At 38.9% G+C, this 26537-nt stretch overlaps 1 protein-coding gene across 2 annotated transcripts in view; it reads left to right on the forward strand.

The window, feature by feature from the left end:
- The first annotated feature begins 420 nt into the window (after window positions 1-420).
- The window catches only part of AMN (amnion associated transmembrane protein), a 77764-nt gene continuing 51647 nt past the window's right edge, over window positions 421-26537 (forward strand). For both annotated transcript variants that reach the window (XM_074213160.1, XM_074213161.1), the window contains exons 1-3: window positions 421-540; window positions 18969-19087; window positions 21901-21945. In XM_074213160.1, coding sequence (XP_074069261.1) covers window positions 492-540; window positions 18969-19087; window positions 21901-21945 — 213 coding nt within the window. In that variant the 5' untranslated portion in view covers window positions 421-491. The remainder of the gene's footprint in view (window positions 541-18968; window positions 19088-21900; window positions 21946-26537) is intronic.

Consider the following 26537-nt stretch of genomic DNA (forward strand, 5'->3'; position numbering starts at 1 on the left):
AAACTTTAAAGCATCATTCAAGTGTTAATTATCATGCTTATCTTCATCCTCCTTCCCAACTTCATCCTCATTACCATTTCATAAGTGAAGTAAATAAACTCCAGTGAGAAATTAAGATCTTTGGCACCTATTCTACCAAACCTCAGAGAGTGTTGCAGAGTCCCAGAAGTTGAATGATTAGCATCTCAGAACCAGTATACAGAAGAAGCAACAGTTGAATTCCGGTCTTCCTACCTCCCAGGTCTTCTTTCTTATCTGGGAGCCCAGTCAAATCCAGTGAGAATGAGGGTACAAGCGCTTGATCCTCAGAGCCTGGCCAGAATCTGGGCTTGTCAATATGTAACTGATTGAGATCTCCTGGTGGTTTCCTGGCCTCCTAAGGGTGTTCCCTCCTGTATCAGATCACATGGTCCTAAGGAGCTGGAGAAGTCCAAAGTCTGGGAAGGCTCAGAGGAGCAGAAAACAGCTTCAGGTTGCTGGGAGTGTATGCAATGGAAGACTGGCGTGTTTCTGTCGTTCTGCTCTATCTCCTGTTCTTCGGTAGGTTGGTCAGACTGGGACTCAGAAAACATGAGATTAGGAGCCAGGAGACCTGGGTGTTGACAGAATTTCCTAAATTCAGGAGTTGGGGGACTGGGAGGGGGTATGAAGGTGGTACAGCTGCAAATAATTTGATGAGGGTGGTGGATGAACTGTGTGTAAGAAAGCTTTAGATCACCTCAACCCAGAGACATGCTAGGTTTCCAAATAAGGTTTTCAAATTCCTATAGTATTTTAAGGTATTAAAAATTTCTTTTCTCTTGATCCCTGTGACAAGATCACTAGACTTAGAGACAAGAAACCTGGCTTTAAATCCTGGATCTGTGATTGTATGACCTTGGACAAATTCCTTCCTCTGAGTTTTCCTTTCCTCATCTGTAAAATAGAGGAAAGAAGGAGAAAGGGAGAAGATGTTTAAAACATTCAATTCAATATATCCTTTTTAAGCTCAGTCCTTATCCTCCAGGAGCAAGAGAGACATGAGATGAACACAAGTAAACAAATACAAATTTCATGCAAAGAAATTTCAAGAGAGGGAGAGAAAGAGAAAATGATCTAGATCACTATAATATACCATATACCAAGATAGGTTATATGACTTAGACATAAAGAGGAACACCATAAACAAATTAGTGGAGCAAGCAAGAAAATATCTGCTAGATCTAATGATAAAGAGTTAATGACTGAACAAGAGATATAAGAAATTGCAGAAGGTAAAAATAGACAAGTGAGGTCACATAAAATAAGATATTCTTGCACAAACAAAACCAATGCAGCTAATTTAGAAGAGAAACAGTAAAATGGGGGGGGGAGATCATTTTAGCAAATTTCTCTAATAAAGGTCTCATTTCTGTGTTATATAAGGAACTTGGTCAAATTTGGGAAAATGAGAGCCAAGCCTTGATTAATGAATAATTGATGACTGGGAATGGCAGTTTTCAAAGGAAGAAAATCAGGTTATCAATAGTCATATAAAAATTCTAAAACACTAATAATGAGAGAAATGACAATTAAAACATTGTAAAGACAAACAATTGAAAGACTCAAATCATGATGAAACGTAAACTTTTGACTGAAAGATATTGGACTCGTTGAGATTTGTTTTTTGAACATAGTGCAGGAATTTGTTTTGTTATAGGTGCTTGTAACAGAGGTTTTTCTTAATGTGGGGAGTAGATAGATGAGGAAGAAGGTAAATTTTCACCAGTTTTAAAGAAGTTAATTTTTTTAAAGAGTGTGCCAATTTGAGAAGGATAAAAGAATTTTCATATAGCAGTGAGGATTCGGTTGTGGTAAAGTAACATAATTTTATAGTGAACCCAGTTGCAAGAGCCCATGAATAGGAACAGAGAAAAACAGAAGATGAGGGTAATATGGGGTTGGAGTAGTCAGACTTGAGGGAAGAAATCCAAGGAGAGCTTATAAGTGAACATTTAAAGAGCAAGACTGTGATGGAAAGGAAGTGAGATTACAACAGAGGTGTTGTCTGGGAATACAGGAAAGAATGGAGAGACAGGAGTTCATAGTGAAGATAAAGAATGGATTTAGAAGAAGTTAGGTGGTGGGAGAAATTTAAAGATAGTAAATTTTGTTCAGAGAGAGAGGAAATTTAGAGTTTTGATCTATAGAGTTAGAACAATTACAGGTTCTCTTTCTATACTGTGGCTGTGTGAGATGGAGGACATGGAATTTTAGGAGACTGATAGACTAAAAATCCAAACTAAAGTGTATATGAATTTGTATATTGAACTGCCCAACCATCTAGACAAGGGTTAAAGTAGGTAATGAAGTCCTTGAGAAAGAAAGGAGAATGAAGTAGATGGAGGTCACTAGACCTGGAGGTCAGGACAAGGAATTGGACCAGGTGACAAATGTATAATAAATAAATGTGAAAGTATTTATTAAGTGCTACTGTGTGTCAGTCAAAGCTCTGGGGATACAAATACTAAAATAAATATAGTCCCTGCCTTTGAAGAGCTTACATATTAATAGGGGAAGGAAGCATAAGAATGGGAAGGGAACATTAAGAAAGACAAGGGTGCCCAGAGAAGAATAGAGTGAGGGAAGTCAGAACACAGATTGGAATCCTGATTGACACTTCCTCTTCAGGAATGACTGTCAATATGATTACTATTCTCAGAGGTAGAGTTGGAAAGGAAGCAGGATATATATACCAACAGCTTGGCATTAAGATGGTGTGGCCCAGAGTTTTAGGAAAGTGAGCTTTGAGCTTTTCAAAGGAAGAAAAATAACCAAATAATAATGACAAAGGAACAACCTGGAAGTGGGAATGAGGAATATATCTAACTTTCCTTCCCAGCCTAGTATTTCATAGGAGCACCCAGTACTGGAGATGATGGTCAAAGGTGCAGTATCTTATGGGGAGAACCAGGTTTTCATTAGTGCAAAAAGTTAGATAATATGAAGTAAAGAGACTGAAAGGTAAACATTAATAGGAGGGCAAAGGAGAAAATGAATTGTAGAAGATTAGAACTTACGGAGGTGGGGATAAGGATGAGAGTACATGCAGAAATAAGAGGAAAAGAGAATTTCATCTTGGGCAGTGTTGACTCTGAATCATAGAAATTGAAAGAGAGTAGGAACAAAAAATATATCCACTATCATATGAGGAAATGATCAATTGATAGAGGCTCCAACCCTGCATATGTCTATGATATCTGAGCATCAAGTCTCAGAGGTCCAGGTTCTGAGATCCCAAGAGCAGAGGAAGACAAAGGTGGAAGGAAAGACAAAACCCCCAGACAGGACTGAAATCCCATTCCAGGAGACATTCCATGTGCTCAGGTTCCAATATTTGTGTTCGTGAAAAATGAACCCCACCCTTCTTACCACCTTGTACCTTTGGTATGCTAAGATTCAGATCTATGATGGCTTAGATAGGATAGATGAAGTAAAACTTATTAGATTAGTTGCTATGGTAAAGGTATACTTTTAACATGGGTTCCCTGCTGCCCAAAAGGACCCTAAGATTCAATGGCTTAAAGGTTCCTTCACAAATCATTTTCCGGTCTCTTCTACAAATTTCCACAGTTAGGAAGAACTCTAAATGCCCAACTGGTATGTGAGCAAGGATCTTCTCTATAACATTCTTGACAAGTGGTTTGACAACTGATGATTTTAATTTTGAAAAACTTATTACCTTGCCAACCTACTACCTCATAGCTCATTATATTTTTGTACAACTCCAATACTTAGGGAGATTTTTTTTTTTAGGTAACTCTTGTTTCAGATGAGTAGTACAATGAATAGAATGTTGGGTGTGGAGTCAAGAGGACCTGAGTCCAAATACAACTTTGGATACTTTCTAGCTGTGGAACCCTAGGCAAGGTACTTGACCTGTCTGCTTCAGTTTCCTCAACTGTAAAATGAAATTGTAGTTGTAAAAATCAAATGATAGAGTATTTATAAAGTATTTAGCATAGCATCTGACACATAGTAGGCACTTAATAATTGAATCTTCTCCTTTCCTCTTTTGAATCCTTTCCAAGGATGAGCTGAGCACACAATGAAGCTCTAGTAATAATCAGGGAGGTGATGCCATGACAAGCATATGAATTGGAGTGAGGGGGATGCTGTGCTAAGTCACCAGCCTCATTTTCTCCTCCAGAGTCATCTGGGTCCAGTGATCAGGTATGAATCAGGACAAGTGGAGATGAACCTGAAGTGAGGCAATCAGGGCTAAGTGACTTGCCCAAGGTCACATAGCTAGTAAGAGTCAAGTGTCTGAGGTCAGATGCGAAATTCCATTCTCCTGACTCCAAGTCCAGTTATCCCTTGTTTCCCCCATCAGGATAATACAGGAACTTCAATATTTGAAACCTCCCAGAGAATAATTACCTATTCACTTTACAAGGATCTAGGTTCGCAAGGCTTTAAGGGAGGGGGCAGCTAAGTGGTGCAATGGATAGAGCACTGGCCCTGGAGTCAGGAGGACCTGAGTTCAAATGTGGCCTCAGACACTTAATAATTACTTAGCTGTGTGATCTTGGGCAAGCCACTTAACCCCACTGCCTAGGAAAAAACCAAAACAAACAAACAAAGAGTTTAACAGGGAAAAAAATAGTTCCCAGGTCAGAGTCCCTAAAAAATGATAATATCTGCTTCAACTGCATATAAAGAATGTAAAACTCACCCCCATAACATTCTGCCTATAAGTCCCAAGTGAAATCAACCAATTAAAATTTAATTGAGAAATGTTTAGCAAAAAAAAAAGTTTAGCAAAAAATACAATTTAATATAGATAATATTAATTTGTGGTTTACTAAGTCAACATGTAGGCAGGTTTCTATTTGACTTGGATACTACTGACTTACAGTATAGATGATACCTGGAGGTCATTTCTTTGTTTTGCTGCTTCATTCATTACTTCTTTGTGTTCTTCTGTGATACACATACCCTCTTGCCATTCCCCTCCCCCCCAACCCCTAGTAGCCCTCAGCTTATATATGTCCCTCATTGGTGGCTCCTATCACAGCCTTCACTGGAAAGGTTTCTCTGCTGACCAGCTTTTCAAGGGCTGTGGCTCAAACTTGCAATTCTCTTCATCTCCCAGAAGATGGTAGTCATTCCTCTTCCTAGGAGACCAGAATCCCATATTTGTTTCATAACTCAAAAACTGTCATTTCTAAAGGCATTTCTCTTTTTATAAAATTTATTTTTACTCATATCACCTTCTGAATAAATAAAATTAACCAATATGTCATTTGAGTCTGAGGGCAGACACAATGTTTCCTACTCAGAGACATGCAACTCTGCAAAGAAGGGAGGTACATTTTTCTCATTCTACCCTTGGTCATGATAATTATTGAGTGCTCAGTTGGATTTGGGTTATTTCATTCACACTGTTGTGCTTATTATTTATACTATTTTCTTGGTTCTGCTTATTTCACTCTTCATCTATTCATAGAAATCTTCCTAGGTTTCTCTGAATTTCTGAAAGATTTTTTTTCATTCTAAGATGTCCCATACCTCATAATTGGGCCTCTCCTCCTTTCCTTTCTCCTCCTCCAACTCCTCCTCCTCCTCCTCCTCCTCCTCCTCCTCCTCCCCCCAGTTCTGAGATCAGGATTAATTTTTGGAGAATGATGTCCTCTCACCAGTCCCAACACCTAAGTGGTCCATATCCTGCCTAATCTGTACTTTCTATGGGTTTAGAAGCATAGAAAAACATCCCAATCTTTCTCCCTAAATATGTCTCAGTCTTAGGCAATTCCCTTTAGGGCATGGGGGATGGGGGGAATGGAGGGGAAAGAAAAGAGGATCAGGGAAGAGTCTATTCAAATGATCCAAGGCTACTTCCCCAAATTGCTAGGAGAAAGAGAGCCATGTGCCTTTGGGAATGATAGAAAGTAAGTTTCCATTTTATCAATTGGAATATTGAGTCAAAGATACGAAAAATACTGAAGCTGTGTTCATATTATATGGGTACCTTTTTATGTTTTTGCAAGGCAAATGGGGTTAAGTAGCTTGCCCAAGACCACACAGCTAGGTAATTATTAAGTGTCTGAGGCTGGATTTGAACTCAGGTACTTCTGACTCCAGGGCTGGTGCTCTATCCACTGGGCCACCTAGCCACCCCTATGGGTGCCTTTGATAAAAGTTACATTCATTAAAATTAAGAATCTCTCAAAAAGCCTTCAGGAGGTTGTGAAATGGGGGGCGCGAATTGAGGGAATTGGGCTAGGCCTCTCAAGATGGAGTTTGTAACCTTAATTTTTTATCTGCCTTGCTATTTGACTTTGGTCAAGTTGCTAAATCTCTCTATAAAAGGACTATAAAATAAAATTCTCTGCCCTTATTACTTTTCAAGGTTGCTGTAAGAATAAAATGAACTAAGTATGTGTGAATTCACTCTGAGACCTGTTTATTATAATAGTGTCCTAACTGGTCTCCCTCTTCTTTAATAAATTCTCCACACAGTTGACAAAACAATATTTCCTAAAGAATAGGTCTAATCATGTCATTTACCTGCTCAATAAAGTTCAGTGGCTTTTTGTTACCTATAGAATCAAACACAAACCTCTCTAGGATTAAAGCTCTTTCCTACCTTTAACGTACACCACTTCTTTTCTTGTATCTTTTGACCTAGACAAACTTCTTGTTCCTTACATCCAACATTCAACATCTGATCTCTGGGCTTTTGCCGAAGCTGTTCTCCCATGTCTGTAATACACTCCCACATCAACTCCTCCTCCTGGAATCCCTGGTTTCCTTCAAAACCAGGTGCTGGGTCGAATCTTTCCTGGTTCTTCCCTTAGCTTCTCAATTTTTTGTTGTTATTCAGTCATTTTCAGTCCTGTCCAATTCTTCAAGTCCCCATTTGGGGTTTTCTTAGCAGAGATACAAGAATAGTTTGCCATTTTCTTCCCAGCTCATTTTACATATAAGGAAACTGAGGCAAAAAGGATTAAGAGAGTTGCCCAGGGACCCACAACTATTAAGAGCCTGAGGTCACCTTTGAATTCAGATCTTCCTGATTCCAAGTCCAGTAGTATTCCATCTACTATGCCACCTAGCTGGCCTATCCCTCAAATTACTTTGTATTTATTTTGTCTATACTTTTAGTTATATATGTTGTCTCCCCTGATAGGACATGAATTGATTCATTTTTGTTTTTTTCCATCTCCAGTGCCTGGAACATGGTAGGGAATTAATAAAGGTTTATGATTAATTGACTGACCTTGGGAAAGTTGCTTCTCATTCCTTGATCACAGTTTCTCTATTTGGAAAATGAAAGGTTTAGGCTAAGATCTCTAAGACCCTTTTAATTATGACATTGGATGTTCTCTGATTTTTAAGGCCTTTTTTAGCTTTGCTCTCCCCCAATTTCAACACAGACACCCTGCCCTTTAGAATTCTTACACAGAATTCATTAAGTTTACTCTCAGCTGTTCAGAGGAGGGAGGAGGAAGTGGGGTGAGGGGAGCAGTTACACATGCTGGAAAAATATATTCGGCCAAGAGTCATAAAATCTGGGTTTGTTTTGAATCCCATATCTGTCAGGGGCTCAATGAGTGACTCTGTGGGCCTTATGTTCTGAGTCTCTAAAGTCCTTTAGCTATAAATTCAGTGATCCCACAGCTTCACGGTCTTGAGGTTCCTTCCTGCTCAGACATTTGGTGGCTCTTGTTCTCTCCCTTTGGTCCACATTACTGTGCACTGGTCCCTTTCCAAGAGCATAGGCTGGGCCAGAGTTTGGGGTGGGGGACGCAAGATGCCAATTGGGTAAAGGGTTGGGGACCAAAAGATGTGAACAGTAAATGAAGAGTTGAGACAATCGCCGCAGCTCAGCTCGTCTGAACCTCCACCTTCACCTTTTAGCTGTTTATTGAAGCAGGAAATGTTTCCTGAAGCTAGACTCAAACTTCTCCTGTTCCATATGCTTATGTGAGACTGGAATGAGCATCAACTTTATTGGAGAACTGGGTGGGGAGGCGACAGCTCCCTGAAGAATGACTGGGGAGTGGGATGGAGGGGATGGGGAAGATACAGAGAAAAGAAATAGGAAAAGGAGGAGGGAAGGAGACAGAGGGAGGGGCAGGCAGCAGGCCAGACCCTCTGTTGGAATTCATATCCTTTGGGGTCCTGGGAAGTCTCTTCTACCTCTGCCTCTTTGGACTTCCCCCTCCCTTGCCCACCCTCCCACCGGATGGTGAAATAGAGGCAGGAAACATTCCAAAACAGCAGGGGGAGGTGGGTGGAATTTGAGTTTATAATACACTGAGAACTTTTCTATTTATGTCAAGGATTTGGCAACCACATTAGTTGAGTGGGGGAATGGAGAAGACAAAGTCACCAATGATAATAATAATAAATAGCTAGTATTTAAAAGACACTTTAAAGTTTACAACATGCTTGACAAATATTTTAATAAGTTTCAAGTAAATGATTAATCATTTTATCCTCCCAACAATCTTGGGAGGTGGGTTCTATTATTATCCCCCTATTAGAGATGAGGAAACTGAGGCAGACAACTGTTACCTAGAGTCACACAGTAATTTTCTGAGGTGAAACTGGCAGACAGCTCAAAGGACATCTAGTGAAATCCCTTCATTTTATAGAAGAGGACTGGAAACCTAGGGCCTTAAGCCCAAATTTGCCCCAGGGTGTCAGAGGTGAGATTTGAACCCAGATACTCTGACTTCAGAGCCAGACAGGGCTTATCCCTTTGTATCTCTCTGCCACTTAACTTAGAGTCAAGAGACTTGGTTCAAATTCAGATTCTAAAACTTATTAGTTGTGTGATATATCTCTGAGCCTCAATTTCCTCATCTTTGAAATGAGAGTAATAACACTTGTCTCATTTACTGAATCTCATTAAGAAAAACTTTAAAGAGCAATAGAAATACAAGCTATGATTCTCATTCATTAGTTCACATAACTAATGGTGTCTAGGAGGGTTTGGAAGCTTAGGAAAAGAAAAAACAACAATAAAAACAACAATATTTTCCTCAACTGAATTTCACCCATCCCACTCATTTCCTGGAATGTAGAGTTCATTCACCACATGGGGAAAAAAATCAACCCTGCTTTCAATTTTGTGGGCTTCCTAGCTTCTCTTTTCTGGTCTAGTAGCAGGAATTGTGATTTAGCAGTCCTGGGTTCTAGTCCAGCTCTACAATTAACTCATGTTATAACCCCTCTGTTCTCTCTGAGTTTTAGTTCACTTCTTTATAAAAATTAAGGGTTTTGGTGTAATGGAAAGAGGACTAAATTAGGAGTAAAAACATTAAGATTCAGATTCTGGCACTACTAGATATAGTCCATGGGACTTAAGGCAAGTAGCCCTCACTGAACCTTAATTTTCTCATCTGGAAATTGAGAAGGTTTGTCTAGATCACTGGTGTCAAATGAAAATAGAAGCTAAGTCACTAATGTGTACATAAGAATCCCTATGGGTTGCATATTGACTTGGTTTTAAAATCCAATGTAAATAATAATGACAATATATGTAGCATATAATAAACATAGTATATAATACTATATATAATACATAATATATATATATATAATTATAACATTGCATTTTGGTTAAATATTACACTTTACATGCTCGGAGAGGAGGAGACAGTATGTTATTTTTGAATGAGATGATATTTAAGGTCCTCTTTAGAACTAAATTCTAAAATTCCATGGTCCAAGCTTTCTTCCAATTCTGATATTCTTTGTTTTCCTCATTATCAAGAAATGGGGATTAGAACTACTAGAGTGGGGGAGCTGTGTAAGAACCTAATCAGGGAAGGTAGGATGAAGAAGGTATAGAAGTGTTTAATAATAATAATAACAACAACAACAAGAACAATAGGCATGGGAACAGTAATAATAATGTTTGTCCTTCATTCTTGAAGTGTTTGATGGGGGTTGCTAGGTGGAGCAGTGGATAGAGAACCAGTCCTGGAGTCAGGAAGTCCTGAATTCAAATCAGATTTCAGACACTTAATAATGACTTAGCTGTGTGACCTTGAGCAAGTCACTTAATCCCATTGCATTGCAGACCCCCCCCCCCAAAAGAAGTATTTGGTGGAATGAAGTTCTTGGATTCCTGCTGGTTCTTACTTTCCCCTCGTAGGCAGGTAGCTATAATTGTGTGTGTGTATATATCTATATCTATCCTAAATATGACATGTCCTGGGATACCAAATCCCTCATTTCTCTCTCTCTCACTTTGTATCAACTTACTTTCTCCAACCTGTCGTCATGATGTTTTATTTTGTTGGATTTGGCTCAAGGAGGGTAGGCAAAAGGGGTGACTGGCAACCATGGCCTTAGTCATACTAGTGCTATTCAAGTCTCTCAAGACCCTAGATGTGAGGGATGCAGTTCTACTAGTACTCACCCCTGTAGTTCCTGAGTCCCCACTAACATGTTTTCCATTTCCACAAAATCAGTCACAATAACCCTATTAATTCTTTTTTAAAGAATAAGTTATGTCTTCTACTTCTTCATAACTATTCCCAGAATTCTTTCTCTTCCACCTCCCAGAAAGCTATCCCATATAGCAAGTAGTATTTTTAAAGAGTAAAAAATTAGCACAATTGATATATTTTGAAAAGGCCCTAAAATTTGTACAATGTACACTGACTTCCCACCTGCACAAAGGTAAGTTGTAGAGTATCTTTTCATATCTCATCCTTCAAAATCTTATCAATTCAACTGAAACACTTTAAAATAAGAAAGTAAGGGGAGGCTAAGTGGCCCAGTGGATAGAGCACCGGACCTGGAGTCAGGAGTACCTGAGTTCAAATCTGGCCTCAGACACTTAATAATTACCTAGCTGTGTGGCCTTGGGCAAGCCACTTAACCCCATTGCCTTGAAAAAACTAAAAAAAAAGAAACTAAATGCAAAAATAATATAACATTCAAAAGAAGGAAATATCAGATAAAATCATAATATTTACTTGAAAGAAGGCAAAATCTAGCCTAAAAATAAATAACATAGTCCACCTATAAACCTGGATTGCTCCTTCTAACAATGTGTCTTTGAGGTAGAGTGGATGGTATGTGCTCAACCCTTCACAATCAGAGGTGAGCCTCATCTCTGCCTCCTCTGCCTCTCCTCATTGCACATCCTTGGCACACAAACAAACCTAGCAGTGTGATAAATGAAGAGGAATAGGGCATTGAAGCCCTTGGATTCTTTAGAAAACAATCCAAACATGACACTTACTAGGCAAAAATGCTTTTCTGCTATCTACTCCCCTTCTGGACCCCCCAGTTCTCCTGCTGAACGTCATTACTAGGCTACTCTCATACCATCTGAGCAATGTCAATGTGCTCTTTTAGCACATACCCACCCTCTTGGCACGATGCTGGGAAAATGTTATGCTCTTTTGACCAAATGTATGAGTATAGCTCAAAATAGCTACAAAAACCCTCTTTCCTCTTCTTCTTCCCCCCCTCAAGCTTATAGAGGGCAATACAAAGCAACACAGGTATCTAAAAGGTTCCCTCTTTATCAGGCTTTAGATGGTGCTACAGGGCAATAATAAACTCAGATAATTTTTCAAAAAGCAAAGGATTCTGCTTTGTTGTGATCAGATTCTAGATGCTGCAACCTATCTGGCTTCAGTCAATTCTCTCAACTGATTTACCCTTTATCCAGTCAATCAGCTCTTGGCAAAGCAATCTTCTATTCTAAATCACACAACACTTAGCAAATTACAGAGCAAATTTGCTCCTAGCAGCTTCAATTAAGTAGCTTCCTCTATTGCCTTCGGTGTCTTCTCTTCCTCTCCTGCTTCTATCTTTACCTGGCCATCTACCAACCTATCTACTTAGCAAACTACCTGCTTTCTTACTTACCCTCTTACCTATCTACCTGCCTGCTAATCCATTTATCTACCTATCTACCTCTTTTAATAACTCAAATAAGGGTGTCCTCATAAGCAGTGACTCATCTAACTTATGATGTAGAACTCAAAGAATATATATATACCTTTCTTTTAGGTATGGCCCCAGTCCTCATAAAATCATGCCATTTTCTTTATATTTGATTCATACTCTTGAAACCTCTAAAAAATAATCTTATGTGAATGAACTGATGGACTACAAAGCATTGCAGTCATCTTTAACTTAATCACTGCTCTGCTTCAAAGTATCTTCTTAGTACATTTATGTGAGGGACATTTTTATCTCTATCCTCAGAACAGTTTGTGTCCTCAATAATTCATATTTGAGGGACTAATTCTTCTCAAGTTGATTTTATCAATATTCCTCATGCAAATTTTCCCCCACTCCTCTTGACAACCAAAATGTCCACATATCAAAGTGGCAGTACCTTTTCTCTCAAACATATCTGTTTTCTTATCTGAAGCAGTTGGGTGGCTCAATGGATAGAGCACCCAGCCTAGAGTCAGAAAGACTCATTTCTCTGAGTTCAAATCTGGCCTCAGATGCTTCCTAGCTACATAACCCTGGGCAAGTCACTTAACCCTGATCGCCACAATTTCCTCATCTGTAAAATGAGCTGGAGCAGGAAATGACAAATCACTCCAGTATCTTTGCCAAGAAAATCCCAAATGGGGTCATGAAAAGTCAGACATGACTGGACAATGACTGAACAACATCTCTATGTATCTGTCTATTTATGTAGCTTTATGTATCTAGTAGTCTATATATCTATCATCTGTACCCCTCCAAGTATGCATGCCCACACGCACACACGCACACACGCACACACATGCCTTATGATTTTAGTTGAATTGTGAAACCTATAAGCCTTAACTGAATACCTACTAGGAGGCCAGTCTTAGGGCCTCTATCTCCAAGAAACTGGGTGGGAACAGAACATTTATATCTTCAATATATCCATGAATCCATCAGCAGGGTTATTGCCTCCCCTAATGCTGGTCATCTCCCTTTCACAACTTCGTGTCATTCATTGGGACTCTTGACATAAATCCTCCACAAATTATCTACCACATGTGGGAAGTCTTTCTTTGTAATTTATTAATTTTTTGTGGAAATACACAGACAAGAAATTGAAAATGAGATGGGAAACATGTTAACATGTATGATTGTACCTAACAATTTTATTGCTACAAGAAATGCCTAATGAGGAAATTCTTTGCACCAATTCAGATAGACATCTGTCTTCATTATGTCTTCATTTTATACAGCTGCCTGGGATGATAAAAGATTTAGCAATTGACCCACCAACTTGGGTCAAAGAAGAAAGATGAATCCAGGTCTTCCTAATTCTGAAATCAGTCTCTCCATTTAGATCCATGGAACAGGACAAAAATAGATTGAAAGGGGATGGCTAGGTGGCGCAGTGGATAGAGCACCGGCCCTGGAGTCAGGAGTACCTGAGTTCAAATCCAGTCTCAGACACTTAATAATTACCTAGTTGTGTGGCCTTGGGCAAGCCACTTAACCCCATTTGCCTTGCAAAAACCTAAAAAAAAAACAGATTGAAAGCTCCTTCAGGGAGGGAACTGTTTCATATTTGTCTTTCTATATATTTAACACAGCACAAGCATTTAATTAAAATTTGTTAATGGGTAACAAAAATACATTTATAGATCATTTTAATATTTACTTAATTCTTTCCTTATCTTAACTGTGAGGTAGGCTAGACTCAGTATTCCCATTTCACAGATGAAGAACACAAACATGGCACAGAGAAACAACAGAACAACAGTTCTTTATAACACTTTACCATCTAAGCAATTGCAGAGTACTCTGCCTGGTGCAATTCCTTTTCACACATGTGTTGCTTCATTTGAAATGTGAAACACCTTGTCTGTGGTCACAAAATTGATAAAGAGTAGAGCCAATATTTTGAACCTGAATTGGATTCTAAATCCTTTCCATTACCCCATGTGCTGGGGAGAACATTCTTTTCATGTACAGTTTGGGCTAGATGTCCACTTGAGGTAGCTCTGAGATTCTGTGATCCTACCTGAAGGCTATAGGTATTCAGCAGGGAGATCTCTGGTCATCTGTCCAGGGAGTCTCTGCAAGACTAGTCTAAGAGCCTTCAGAGGTATCCCGAACAAGGTATGCCCCTTCTCCCACCTCCTCAAAAGGAATTTCCCAAATATCCTAAGTATTGAAGAAGAAATGGGTTGCTGCAGGAGCCTCCATATCTACTCCAACTACTCTGCAGACTCCTTTACTGTGCTGGTGATCGCTTTTAAGGGAAGAACGATATCTTATTCAGCTTTCTATTTACTTTAGTGCTCAGGATGGGACTTTCTTTACACATAGGAAATATTTATCAAAGGAAATTGAGTTTAGATCACAGGTCAAAGAGTTGGTGATTTAAAGCTGGAAGAGACCTTAGAGACCATGGAGTCCAACTTAATAATTTTGCAAAGGAGAAAACTGAGACTGAGGGAGGGGAAGTGGGATATTTGTTGAATTTAATTTAATTTGTCAAATTTCCCTGTTTCTGCTTCTCCCCTCAGGCTTGATGAGCTCAGTTTATGCTCTCCTTGGAGAGCCTCCCCCACAGCCCTGGTTCAAGTTCACTGAACTCAATAGGTTTCCTTCAGATCAACACACACCCCCATCCATCCGCCCACAGCTCCCTGGGCTCCACAAAGCCTCAGATTCTGTTCTTGTTTCCAAGAGACAGGAGACTTAAGAGAAAGAACATGGGCTGCTGGTTGCCTTGCATGAGGAAATCCCAGGGATGAGGTTTTTATGTGGGCACAAATAAAAACAGGATGTCCCTCCTGCAAGCCTCAGAAAGCTTCTGATTAACAGGATGTTATTGTCAATAGCAGTAACAACAGAGTTTTCTATAGCATTTGAAGGTGTAGAGAGTAGATTCTTTGCCTGGTGAAGGAGTTAGTGAAATTACCATATTTCCCCATGTATAAGACTCACATTTTTTTTGAAAACTTTGGGGTCTGGAAACTGGGAGCATCTTATCCATTGGTTGGAGATTTTTTGCCTGCATTTCCCACCTTTTCATGCTTGCTGTCTTTACATTCATTGTTTCACATTTGTTACTGGTATATTAGAGTACATTTTCCCACTTTCTGCCACTTTCTGCCCAGAAATGGCTCAGAAAAGATTGTCATACAGTGCTGAATTCAAGTTCAAAGTGAACCAGTTTGCAAAAGTAAATGGAAAAAGGGTAAAAACATCACTGATACAAAAACATTTATAGCAGCCCTGTTTGTGGTGGCAAAGAATTGGAAATCAAGTAAATGTCCTTCAACTGGGGAATGGCTTAGCAAACTGTGGTATATGTATGTCATAGAACACTATTGTTCTATTAGAAACCAGGAGGGACAGGAATTCAGGAAAGCCTGGAGGGATTTGCATGAACTGATGCTGAGTGAGATGAGCAGAACCAGAAAAACACTGTACACTCTAACAGCAACATGGGAGCAATGTTCAACCTTGAAGGACTCGCTCATTCCATCAGTGCAACAATCGGGAACAATTTTGGGCTGTCTGCAAAGGAGAGTGCCATCTGTATCCAGATAAGGAGATGTGGAGTTTGAACAAAGTTCAAGGACTATTCCCTTTAATTTAGAAAAAAACCAGGTATCTTATTGTTTGATCTTGTTACCTCTTAGACTTTTTGTCTCTTCCTTAAGGATATGATTTCTCTCTCATCACACTCAATTTGGATCAACGTACAACATAGAAACAAAGTAAAAACTGACAGATTGCTTTCTGTGGGGGGGTGGGGGAGGGAAGTAAGATGGGGGGAATTGTAAAACTCAAATAATATCTTTAATTAAAAAAAAGAAAAAAGAAATGAAAAAAGTAAATGGAAATCATACTGCTGAATGTAAGTTTGGTCCTCTTCCAACTGAGAAAACAATCAGAGACTGGCTCCAGGAAGAAGAAACTTTCCTGAAAATGCCACAGCAGAAGGCCGGGAGAGGCAAGGCAGCCAAATGACCTGAGTTAGAGAAGGAATTGAAGATGTGTATTGAAGAGCAAAGAGCCAGTGGAATTCCTGTGTCCACAAAGATGGTTCAGCAGAAGGCAAGAAGAATTGCTGATGAACAAGAAGTGACTGATTTCAAAGGAGACACAACTTGTGCTTCAGGTTCATGAAGCGAAATGGACTAATCAAATCAAACACCAGGCTTGCCCAAAAGATGCCTGAAAGCTATGAGCAGAAGGTCCTTGAATTTCATGATGAATAAAACTTGAGTTCAATAACTTTATGTAATACATTTTTTTTTCAAATTTCAGGTCCCAAAATTAAGGTTGAATCTTATGCAAGGAGAGTCTTATACATCGGGAAATACAGTACTCTTATCCCTGTCTTACAAAGTCAAGTGCATCTCTGAGAGGTAGTAATTTGATCCTGGTCACACAATCAGAAAGTGTTGGGGTGGGGGACTTCACCTCTGGCCCCCAATTCTTTCTTTTTTTTTTAGGGTTTTTTTTTTGGCAAGGCAAATGGGGTTAAGTGGCTTGCCCAAGGCCACACAGCTAGGTAATTATTAAATGTTTGAGACCCAGGTACTCCTGACTCCAGGGCCGGTGCTTTATCCACTGCACCACCTAGCTGCCCCTATCTGGCCCCCAATTTTTTCCCTTATGTTGAACTATTTTAATTCAGAGGGTCAGCTTCTCTGTGACCTAGTAGCTGCTCTACAGAGACTGCAGCTTCTTTCTTGGGGTCCTTACTTTTTATCAAACCAATTAGGAGCAATGACATAAACTTTATGATTGGTACTGATACATTTTGTGCCCAATATTCCCAGCAGGTCCTGGCTAATTTTAGACATTGCTTAGAGGGAACGCATTGGGATATTGGATAAAGAAGTAAGAATGGGTTCATGAACTAGATAAATGAAAAGGGTATGATGATTTTTATCTCCAAGCACCATGAAAGGGATACCAGATGTTTTTATATGATCCTAAAGAGAAGTGAGATGACTTTATTCAACCATTCTTGAACTTTGGCCCTCTTTCCCAATTCTAAATCATAAAGTCAGGAAGAGGCTGGAAACTTGGAAAGGCCATTAAAAGTCACTTGAGTTTATAGGATTTAGAGTTGAAAAGGTGTCGCATAGTCCAACTCCTCAGTTACAGGTGAGAAAATCAAATCCTAGAAAGATGAAACTATTGTCTGTGGTCCCATGGGCAGAAAGTGTCAGAGATAAGGCTTGAACTTCTGATTTCCGATGCAATCATCTGGGTTTTGGTCCTAGTTTTGCCTTTACTGGTTGACTTTGGGCAAAAGTCAATTCCCTGTCTGACCTTCAGCTATAGTCCTTAAGATACAGCTCTAATATTCTATGGTCTGTAATTCTAAATTCCTCTTAACTCTAATATTCTCAAGCTCTAGAAATTTCCCTAAATTGTTAGAGGAAAAATTTATGTCCAATACTAGGAGGTACTTCTTTCATGGTATATAGGTGAGTCTTGGAAATTAGAGGAATACCCTCTGAAAGAGGATGAAGGTGTGGAAACAAAAGCCTACCCTGGATGATCTATTGAGTTCCACTCAATATTATTATTTTTTTAATAACTCTAATCATTTTCCCCCAATTACATACAAAGTTAGTTATCAACATTTATTCTTTTGCAAGCTTTTGAGTTACACATTTTTCTATTACCCTCCCTTCCTACCAACTTCCCCATGGCAGCAAACAATCTGATATAGCTTGTGCATGTACAATTGTGTTTACTATATTTCCTTATTAGTCATGTTGTGAAAGAAGAATTAAAACTAAGGCGGGGGGGACATGAGAAAGAAAGAAAAACATAAAAGAAGTTTTAAAAAAGTGAACATTCTGCATACAGAATCCATAGTTTTTTCTCTGGATGTTGATGGCATTTTCCATAACAGGTCTCTCAAGGATTTTCCTTGATCACTGAACTATTGAGGGGAGCCACATCTATCAAAGTTGATCATTTCACAGTGTTGCTATTTGTGTGTACAATGTTCTCCTGATTCTGCTCACTTCACTCAGTATAAGTTCATGCAAATCTTTCCAGGCTTTTCTGAAGTCAGTTACTAATGATTTCTAACAGAACAATAGTACTGCATAACATTCATAATGTAGCTTTTTCAGTTATTCACCAATTGATGAGCATTCCTTCAATTTTCAAATCTTTGCCACTATAAAAAGAACTACTATAAATATTTTTGTACATGAGGGTCTTTTCTCCTCTTTTATGATTTCTTTGGGATATAGACCTACCTTGTAGTGGTATTGTTGGATAAAAGGGTATTCACAGTTTTATTGTCCTTTTATAGTTTCAAATTGCTCTCCAGAATGGTTGGATCAGTTCACAACCCCACCAATAGTGTATTAGATTTTGTTTGTTTTTTCCCCATCTCTGGATCTAGATGGCTTTGTCCATAGCATGTTTCCCAAAGTTGTCTTTGATCTCTGAACTGCTAAGGGGAGCTGCATCCATCATAGTTGGTCAATTCATAATATTGTTGTTAACGTGTTCTCTAGGTTCTGTTTCCTTCCTTCAGTATCAGTTCATGTAATTCTTTCTGTGCTTCACTAAAATCCCACTACTCGTGGTTTCCTTTGGAAAAAATAGTACTACATAACATTCATATACTAACTTGTTCAGTCATTCCCCAGTTGGTGGATATTCCTCACTCTTCAATTCTTTGCACTACAAAAAGAGATGCTTTAACTATTTTTTGAACATTGCAGGCTTATCCCATTTTTTTATGATTTCTTTTGGATTTTGCTGGTCAAAGAATATGATCAGTTTTATTGCTCTTTGGGCATAGTTCCAGACTGCTCTCCAGAATGGTTAAATTCATTCACAACTCCACCTACAATGCAGTCCCAGTTTTCCCACATCCTCTCCAACATTGATCCTTTTTTTTTTTGTCAATTTCAGAGACATGAAGTGGTACCTCAGAGTTGTTTTCATTTGCATTTTTCTAATCAGTAATTACTGAATTCTACTAGATCTTTTATTTTTCCCCTTCTCTCCTCAACCTCTGGCAGAGGTTTCTGTTGCAGTGTATAAGCAGTGGGTTCCAAGTACTAATTTTGAAGATGCTTCCAACTGGGACAAAAACCGAACTCCAAGTGAGACTGACATCATCATGTTTGACAGCAACAAGGTATTCTCTATTTCCTGGAATCTTCCTTATGGTTATTTAAAAAAAAGACACACAGAGAGAAAAGTGGGATGGATTAATTTGCCTCCAAGCACCAAGAAAAGGGTAATAAATGAATTTATATGATCCTGAAGAGAACTGAGGTCACTTTAATTCCACCATCTTTGACCCTTGTACTGAGTCTTTCTTCTTTGTCATAGAATCAAAAGGAGACTGAAAACTTGGAGGGACAATTAAAAAAGATAGGAATGGGGGCAGCTAGGTGATGCAGTGGATAGAGCACCAGCCCTGGAGTCAGGAGTACCTGAATTCAAATCTAGCCTCAGACACTTGATAATTACCTAGTGGTGTGGCCTTGGGCAAGCCACTTGGGTAACTCCACTGCCTTGCAAAAAAAAAAAGATAGGAATAGATAATTTGGAAAAGACTGGGAAGTGTGTGTGTGTGTGTGGGGGTGATTCTTGTCTTTTAGAGCCATCATGGGGAAGAGGGATTAGACTAGTTTTGCTTAGAAATAGAAGTCAAAAAAGAATACCTGAATTTGGGGTCAGAGAACCCAGTTCTGGGGAACTGCCTCTGTTTCTTCAACTCATTTATCAGTTCTTTACAATCTGCCTCTGACTTTGACACTTTACTGAGATTGCTTCTTCAGAGGTCTTTTAACTGCTTCTCTAAACTCTCATTCTATTTGCCTTCTCTGAGGATTTTGACATTGTCCACAATTAAATTGGGTTTAACTGACCAGGCATTTCTTAAGTACCTAGTATAGAATGTTTGTCCTTTCTCAAAGAATACCATGACATCAGGGAGGTGATGCCATGACAAACACATCAATTGGATTTGATTGAGGGGTGCTATGCTTAGTCTCCAACCTCACTTTTTTCTCCAAAACCATCAGGGTCCAGTGGCTAGAGATGAATCAGGACTACTGGAAATGACCCTGGGTTAAGTGACTTGCCCAAGGTCACACAGCTGGGAAGTATCTGAGGCCACATCTTCCTGACTCCAAGGCCAGTGCTCTATCTACTGTACACCTAGATGCCCCTCTTAAGCACCTACAATTTAAAGGTTGTCTAAATCTCTGTCTTATGAAATACTGGAGAGATAGATTGACTCAAAGAGAAGGAAAAATGTTTCCTTACAATTAGATTTGTTGAATAATAGAATTGTATTCCTTAGAATGGAGTGTATTTTCCATCACTGGAGATCTTCAAACAGAACTGGACTGATACTTGTTGAGCATGCTATAGAGGGGATTCCTGCTTAGGGATAGATTGGACTAGATGACCACTCTAGTACCTTCTTTATTATGAAATCAGACTACCATATTTCCCCTTGTATAAGATGCACCTTAATTTCAGCACCCAAAATTTGAAAAAAAAGTGTATTACACAAAATTATTGAACTCAAGTTTTATTCATCATAATATTCATGCAATTCCTCATTGCTGTCAAAAACTCCCATCCATTAGCTCATCCTCATTTATGTTCAGTGACAAATCACTTTCTTAGAACAGCCTCTGACTACTCTCCTGCTTGTGCTCTGGTCTGTGGTTGACTACAAGTACTCCCTGGGCAAGTCTGATACCTGTATGCATGCTTAATCCATTTCCTTTCATGAACCTGAAGCACAAATTGTGTCCTTTGAACTCAATCACTTTGGGGCAGCTGGGTGGTGGATAGAACACTGGCCCTGGAGTCAGGAGGACCTGAGTTCCAATCTGACCTCAGACACTTAACCTAGCTGTGTGAGACCTTGAACAAGTCACTTAAAACCCATTGCCTTACAAAAAAGCACAAACAAAAAAAAAGAAATCAGTAGCTTCCTTTTCATCAATTCTTCTTGCCTCCTGCTGAACCATCTTTGTGGACACAGGAATTCCACTGGCCTTTTGCTTTTCAATCCATCTCTTCAATTCCCTCTCTAAATCAAGTCATTTTGCTGACTTGCCTCTCCTGGCCTTCTGCCTGGGGTTTTTCAGTCTGGTTTCTTCTTCTTATAACCAGTCCCTGATTGTTTTTTCAGTTGGAAGAAGACCAAACTTACATTCAGCAGCACGATTTCCATTCACTTTTGCAAACTAGATTGCTTTGAACTTGAATTCAGCACTGTATGATAATCTTTTCTGAGCCATTTCTGGGCAGAAAGTGGCAAAACATGACCTAATATACCAGCAACAAATGAGAAACAATGAGTGCAAAGACAACAAGCACGAAAAAGCAGGAAATGCAAGTAAAAAAATCTACAACTAATGTATAAGATGCTCCCAGTTTTTTTTTCTATTTTTAGGGGGGGCGGTTTGCAAGGCAAATGGGGTTAAGTGACTTGCCCAAGACCACACAGCTAGGTAATTAATAAGTGTCTGAGACCAGATTTGAACCCAGGTACTCCTGACTCCAGGGCTGGTGCTTTATCCACTGTGCCACCTAACCACCCCAAGATGCTCCCAGTTTTCAAACCCCAAAATTTAAAAAAAAAAAGGTGTAGCTTATACACTGGAAATATGGTGGTTCTACTGTTTGCACTCCCCAAGACTGGTTGTTATTCATTTGTTTCAGTCTTGTCAGACTCTTTTTTTACCCTAATTGGGGTTTTCTTGATTTGCCATTTCCTTCTCCAGTTTATTTTACAAATGAGGAAAGGGAGGCAAATAAAGTAAAATGACTTGCTCAAGGTGATATAACTAATAGGTATCTAAGGTCAGATTTTGATTCAGGAACTTGCAGCTTCCTGACTTCAGACCCAATACTCTTATCTACTGAGCCCCCTAGTTCCCCAAGACACTAACCTTTTAAAATTTTCATTTCTTCCCTCAGATGGTCTCTGTATTTATTGGGAGCACTCATGTTCTTACAGGCGCAGTAAGTATAGCACTTTATTAAGGGTGCCCAGTGCATCTTCTCCTGAGCTAACACCATGCTAGTAGAATGGGCTTGGGGAAGTTGCTTAGCTAAGATTCCATTGTATGTATCCTCAGGATTCAGAGGAAGTTGGAACCTGGTTTCTGAAATGAATTCTGATCTCTCCCCCCTTATCACATTGAGCATCTGTACTGAGAAATATTATGTAGAGGAGGAGGCATAGTACTTACTGTACTAGGACCATAGATTTAAAACTGAAAAGAACCTTCAAGGCCTTTAAGTTGAAGACAAGCCCCTCATTTTATAGATGAAGAATTGAAACTCAGACAAATTCAGTAACTTGAGCCAGGTAACATAGGTGGTAAGCAGCAAAGCCAGTTCCTTTCACTCTAAATACAATACTTACTATCATCACATGTTGCTGAAGATCATTCTGATATCATCCATGTGACCTTGGGTAAATTATTTGACCTCTTTCAGTCTCAATTTTCTGATCTATGATATGGGCATAATGATCATACTTGATAGTACTTGCATTTCTTATTACACAGGGTTATTGTGATGAAATGAAAAAGTTAAAAGAGCTATAGAAATATTGCATAATCCCTACCATTTATCAAATTCTGTGCTAAATGTTTTACAAATATTATCTCCTTTGCCCTTTGCAACAATCCAGGGAGATAGGTGCTATTATTAATTATACCCATTGGTGAAGGAGAGTGTTAAGAATAATGTTGAAGTTATGAAACTGGGTGACCAGAAGGAGAGTGGTTCCCTCAACAATAATAGGCAAGTTTGAAAGAAGGTGAGTTTGGAGGAAAAGGTAATGTAAAGACCTCAGTCTGGAATATGCTGTTCCTTTCTGTGCCCACTCAATTTGTGTAGTTTACTTTAATCTATCCAAAATGAAAAGGAGGGAGTTCAGGTGTTTCCTCTATATTCACCATCCTGAACTGTAGACTCTACCATCTTGGGAGGTGGGGTGGGAAGCTATCATAACTATGAGGTGATCTAAGGGGCAGGGAATGGTCTCACTGGCAGAAAGAATGTTGAATTTTTCTGATAACTATGCAGTTTCTGATGCCTGAACTGCGGATAAGTTATGATTATTAGGAGTGGACAATGCAAAACTCAAAAGGGAATGACCTCTAAGGTCCCATTCAGTTCCAGGAAACTAATTCTGCTTCCTCATTTTCCTCTGCTTCAGATATCATCACCCTACTAAGATTGCTCCCTCAAAACAATCAAAGGTCCATCAAGCTTCCTTCAAAGGAAGCTTCTTGCCATCTCTTAGCAGATGCCTTTCCTTTTCCACCCCTCCCCCACTTGTTAAAGCTCTCTCCTTCATGAAATTACCTTGTGCAATCTTATCCTTTGTCTTTAATTGTTTATATGCCATATCTCTTTGGAAGAATGTAAGCTCCTTAAAAGTAGGAATTTATTTTTGTCTTTGTATGCTTGGCAAAATATGCTGCCCATAATAGGTGCTTAAGAAATGGGAAGAAGATAGGAACTTGCAGAGCAGAAGAATGAACTCTTTCCTTATCTATGAAGTGGGCATAATAAGTAGAAGAATATTGGGGGGATAAAGGGAGGTTTGATTACCATACCAAGCAATGGTTTGATATCATTGCGCTTGGCTATCCAGGGGTTTGTCACAGTCTGATTGCTTGATCACATTCTTCTTTGGAAACCACTTTCCTAAATTTCTTGACAATGTGTGGATGCTGTTGGTTATCCCTTGATTTCAGTACATGATTACTCAAACTTCTTTTCCCATCATAGATCTTTCTTATGTCAGTGAACAAGTTCTTTGGCTATGCACCTACTTACATATCATATATATATATATATATATATATATATATATATATATATGATATATGTGTGTATAAATGACAATAGCCATCCTTTATCCACTTAGTTTTTCCCCATATGGTTAGTTAGATCTAGCCTTTTCTAGAGATAAGGAAGCTCACTTAGGAGGCTCTGCAATGACCTAAGGATTGATGCATTGGAGTGATGTTATCAATCAGCTGGTGCATTTAAAGAACATTGAGATTCCCATAGGTAGTCATCTTCCATTTGGACTCTTCATTGGACATATGTGAGAGCAAGAAAACATGCTTGCAATGTAGATGTTTCATTGTTTTATGCCTCACTGTTAATCAGAGGGTCATTGAACAATGTTGCCTAATTGTTACTCCTTTCAAGTAATTTTGTACGATTTTGTATGCAATGGGAACATTTTGTTGGAGAGATATATTGATGCATTAAAGTGATGTTTTTCAACTGCACAAAACCCCAGAAGTTTGGGACCGTACCCTCTACCCTAGAAGCCCTGCTTTAACAAAGAATTAAGAATCAAATAATAGGTTAGGAAAATGAACAAACAACATAAAAAAATTCTAATCATAGAAAGTTATTATGTTGCCAAGGAAGATCAAAACACACACTCAGAAGAAAGCAAAGCCAAAGCTTCTGCATCCAAAGCCTCCAAGAAAATTATTAATTGGTCTCAGGACAGGGAAGAGCTCAAAAAAGATTTCAAAAATAAAGTAACGTTTTTCTCTGGCAAACTGAATGTTCAAACATTAAGGATGATAGGTTCATGGATAACTTACATCTTTAATTACTTTAATTACTAGGAAGATGTATACAACTGGAGATTCATTTCCAAAAGTCAGCCTGTTTCCTTCCTGTATCCCCACCAAGAATGCCCTACTTACATTGTGCAAGAGATACTGCTGACACATAAGCGTGACTTACCTTCATAGTGGTCTTTTTTGCAAATACTTATAGTGTTCCATGAAATTGTGTATCTTCTTTAATAAACTACCTCCTTTTGTACCTGGAGTTTTCCATGTCTAGAATGTACTTCTCACATTCAGTTTATTAAAAAAAAATAAGCATACCTCAGGTTCCATCTCCTAGCAGAAGTCTTTCCTTCTCCTCCTCTCCCCTCAGTTATTAAATGCTCTCTCCTTAATTGAAAGCATTTTGTATAATACTTTGTCCTTTGTGCATGTCTTTTCCCACCAGGAGAATGTAAGCTTCTTGAGGGTAGAAATGACTTCCTTTTTGTCTATGGACAGTACCTTGTTTTCAGTAGGTCTAATGAATTGAACCCAATCTAATTGGTGGACAGTTCCAAAGCTTCATAGAGGTCAAAAAGGATGAGATTTGAGAAAAGATCATTGATTTAGTGATTAAAAGACTTTTGATGACTTTGAGAGAGCAGTCTCAGTAAAGTGGTGACATCAGAAGCAGGTGTCAAGAGATGAGAAATGACAGGGAGGTGAGGAAATAGAGACAGTCCAGTAGACAATTTTTCCTAGGCGTTTATGGCAGGGAAGGGAAATTTGTGACAATACCTTGAAAGAGTATCAGGGTCAAGTTGGGGAGAGCGGGTAAAAAGGTTTTTAAGAACCAAAGAGATGGGACATTCTGTAGGCAGCAACAACATAAGGACAGATTCAAGATGAGAAAGAGACAAGGAAAAAAGAGGTAAGTTTCTTGAGAAGGGGATGGTATGAAGGGCACAAATAGAAGGGTTAGCCTTGGCATCAAGAAGGATCACCTTTTTCTAAGAGAGGCAAGGAAAGAATAGAATTGCCATTTTTTTTTGTTATCCTCAGTACAGTATTAGATATATAGTGGGCACTTAATAAATGTTTATTGACTAAGTGATTGAGAATGGAGGGCTTGATATGTGGCTGTCCAACATTTTCTCAGTAAAAGAGGAAATACCTAAGCTGAGAGGGAGCATGAAGGGAATAATATAAGCTACTTAAGGAGAGAGCAGGAAGCTTGAAATTGCCATTTTAAGTAATGCAGTAAAGAGTCACTTAAGGAAAAAGAAAAAGATCTGTCTCTAGTAGTGAGGATCAGATTGAAATTAGAAAATAAATTTGTAGTCTGCTGCACACCACAGGTGGTGTGACTTCCTTCACCTCAGAGTAAAAGGAGCAAACAAGGTGAATGATGGGAATATTGGACACTTAAACCTAGTTGATTTTACTATGAGTCCAAGATTCTCATTCCCATATAACTTTGTTTGTGAGTCAGGATATCTGAATTCTGATTTTCTTGTTGACATTTGTTAGCTATATGACATTAGGCAAGTAAGTCCCTTCTCTGCTCTGAAGATCAGTTTCCTCCTTTGGGCATCTGTTCATATTCCTTTCTAAAATGAGAGGGTTGGATCAATTGTTCTTTAAAGTCCCATATTACAGGGGCAGCTAGGTGGTACAGTGGATTAGAGCACTGGCCCTGAACTCATGAGTACCTGAGTTCAAATCCGGCCTCAGACACTTAATTATTACCTAGCTGTGTGGTCTTGGGCAAGCCACTTAACACCATTTACCTTGCAAAAACCTAAAAAAAGTCCCATAATCACATATTTTGTGATTTAAAAGTTTATCCCAGCTCTGAAACTATTTCTCCCCTCCTCCAGTACCTTTCCTCTTTTTTCTTTTCCTCTATCTCCCTCCTGTCTCTCCATTTTTCTTCATTTTTTTCTGGATTTAACAAATGTGAACATTTCAAAACAAAGAAGAGAGAAAATGATCGGATATGAAACTGGTAGCTTG

This window comes from Macrotis lagotis, chromosome 1 (assembly GCF_037893015.1).
Source record: "Macrotis lagotis isolate mMagLag1 chromosome 1, bilby.v1.9.chrom.fasta, whole genome shotgun sequence".
Classification (NCBI taxonomy): domain Eukaryota; kingdom Metazoa; phylum Chordata; class Mammalia; order Peramelemorphia; family Peramelidae; genus Macrotis; species Macrotis lagotis.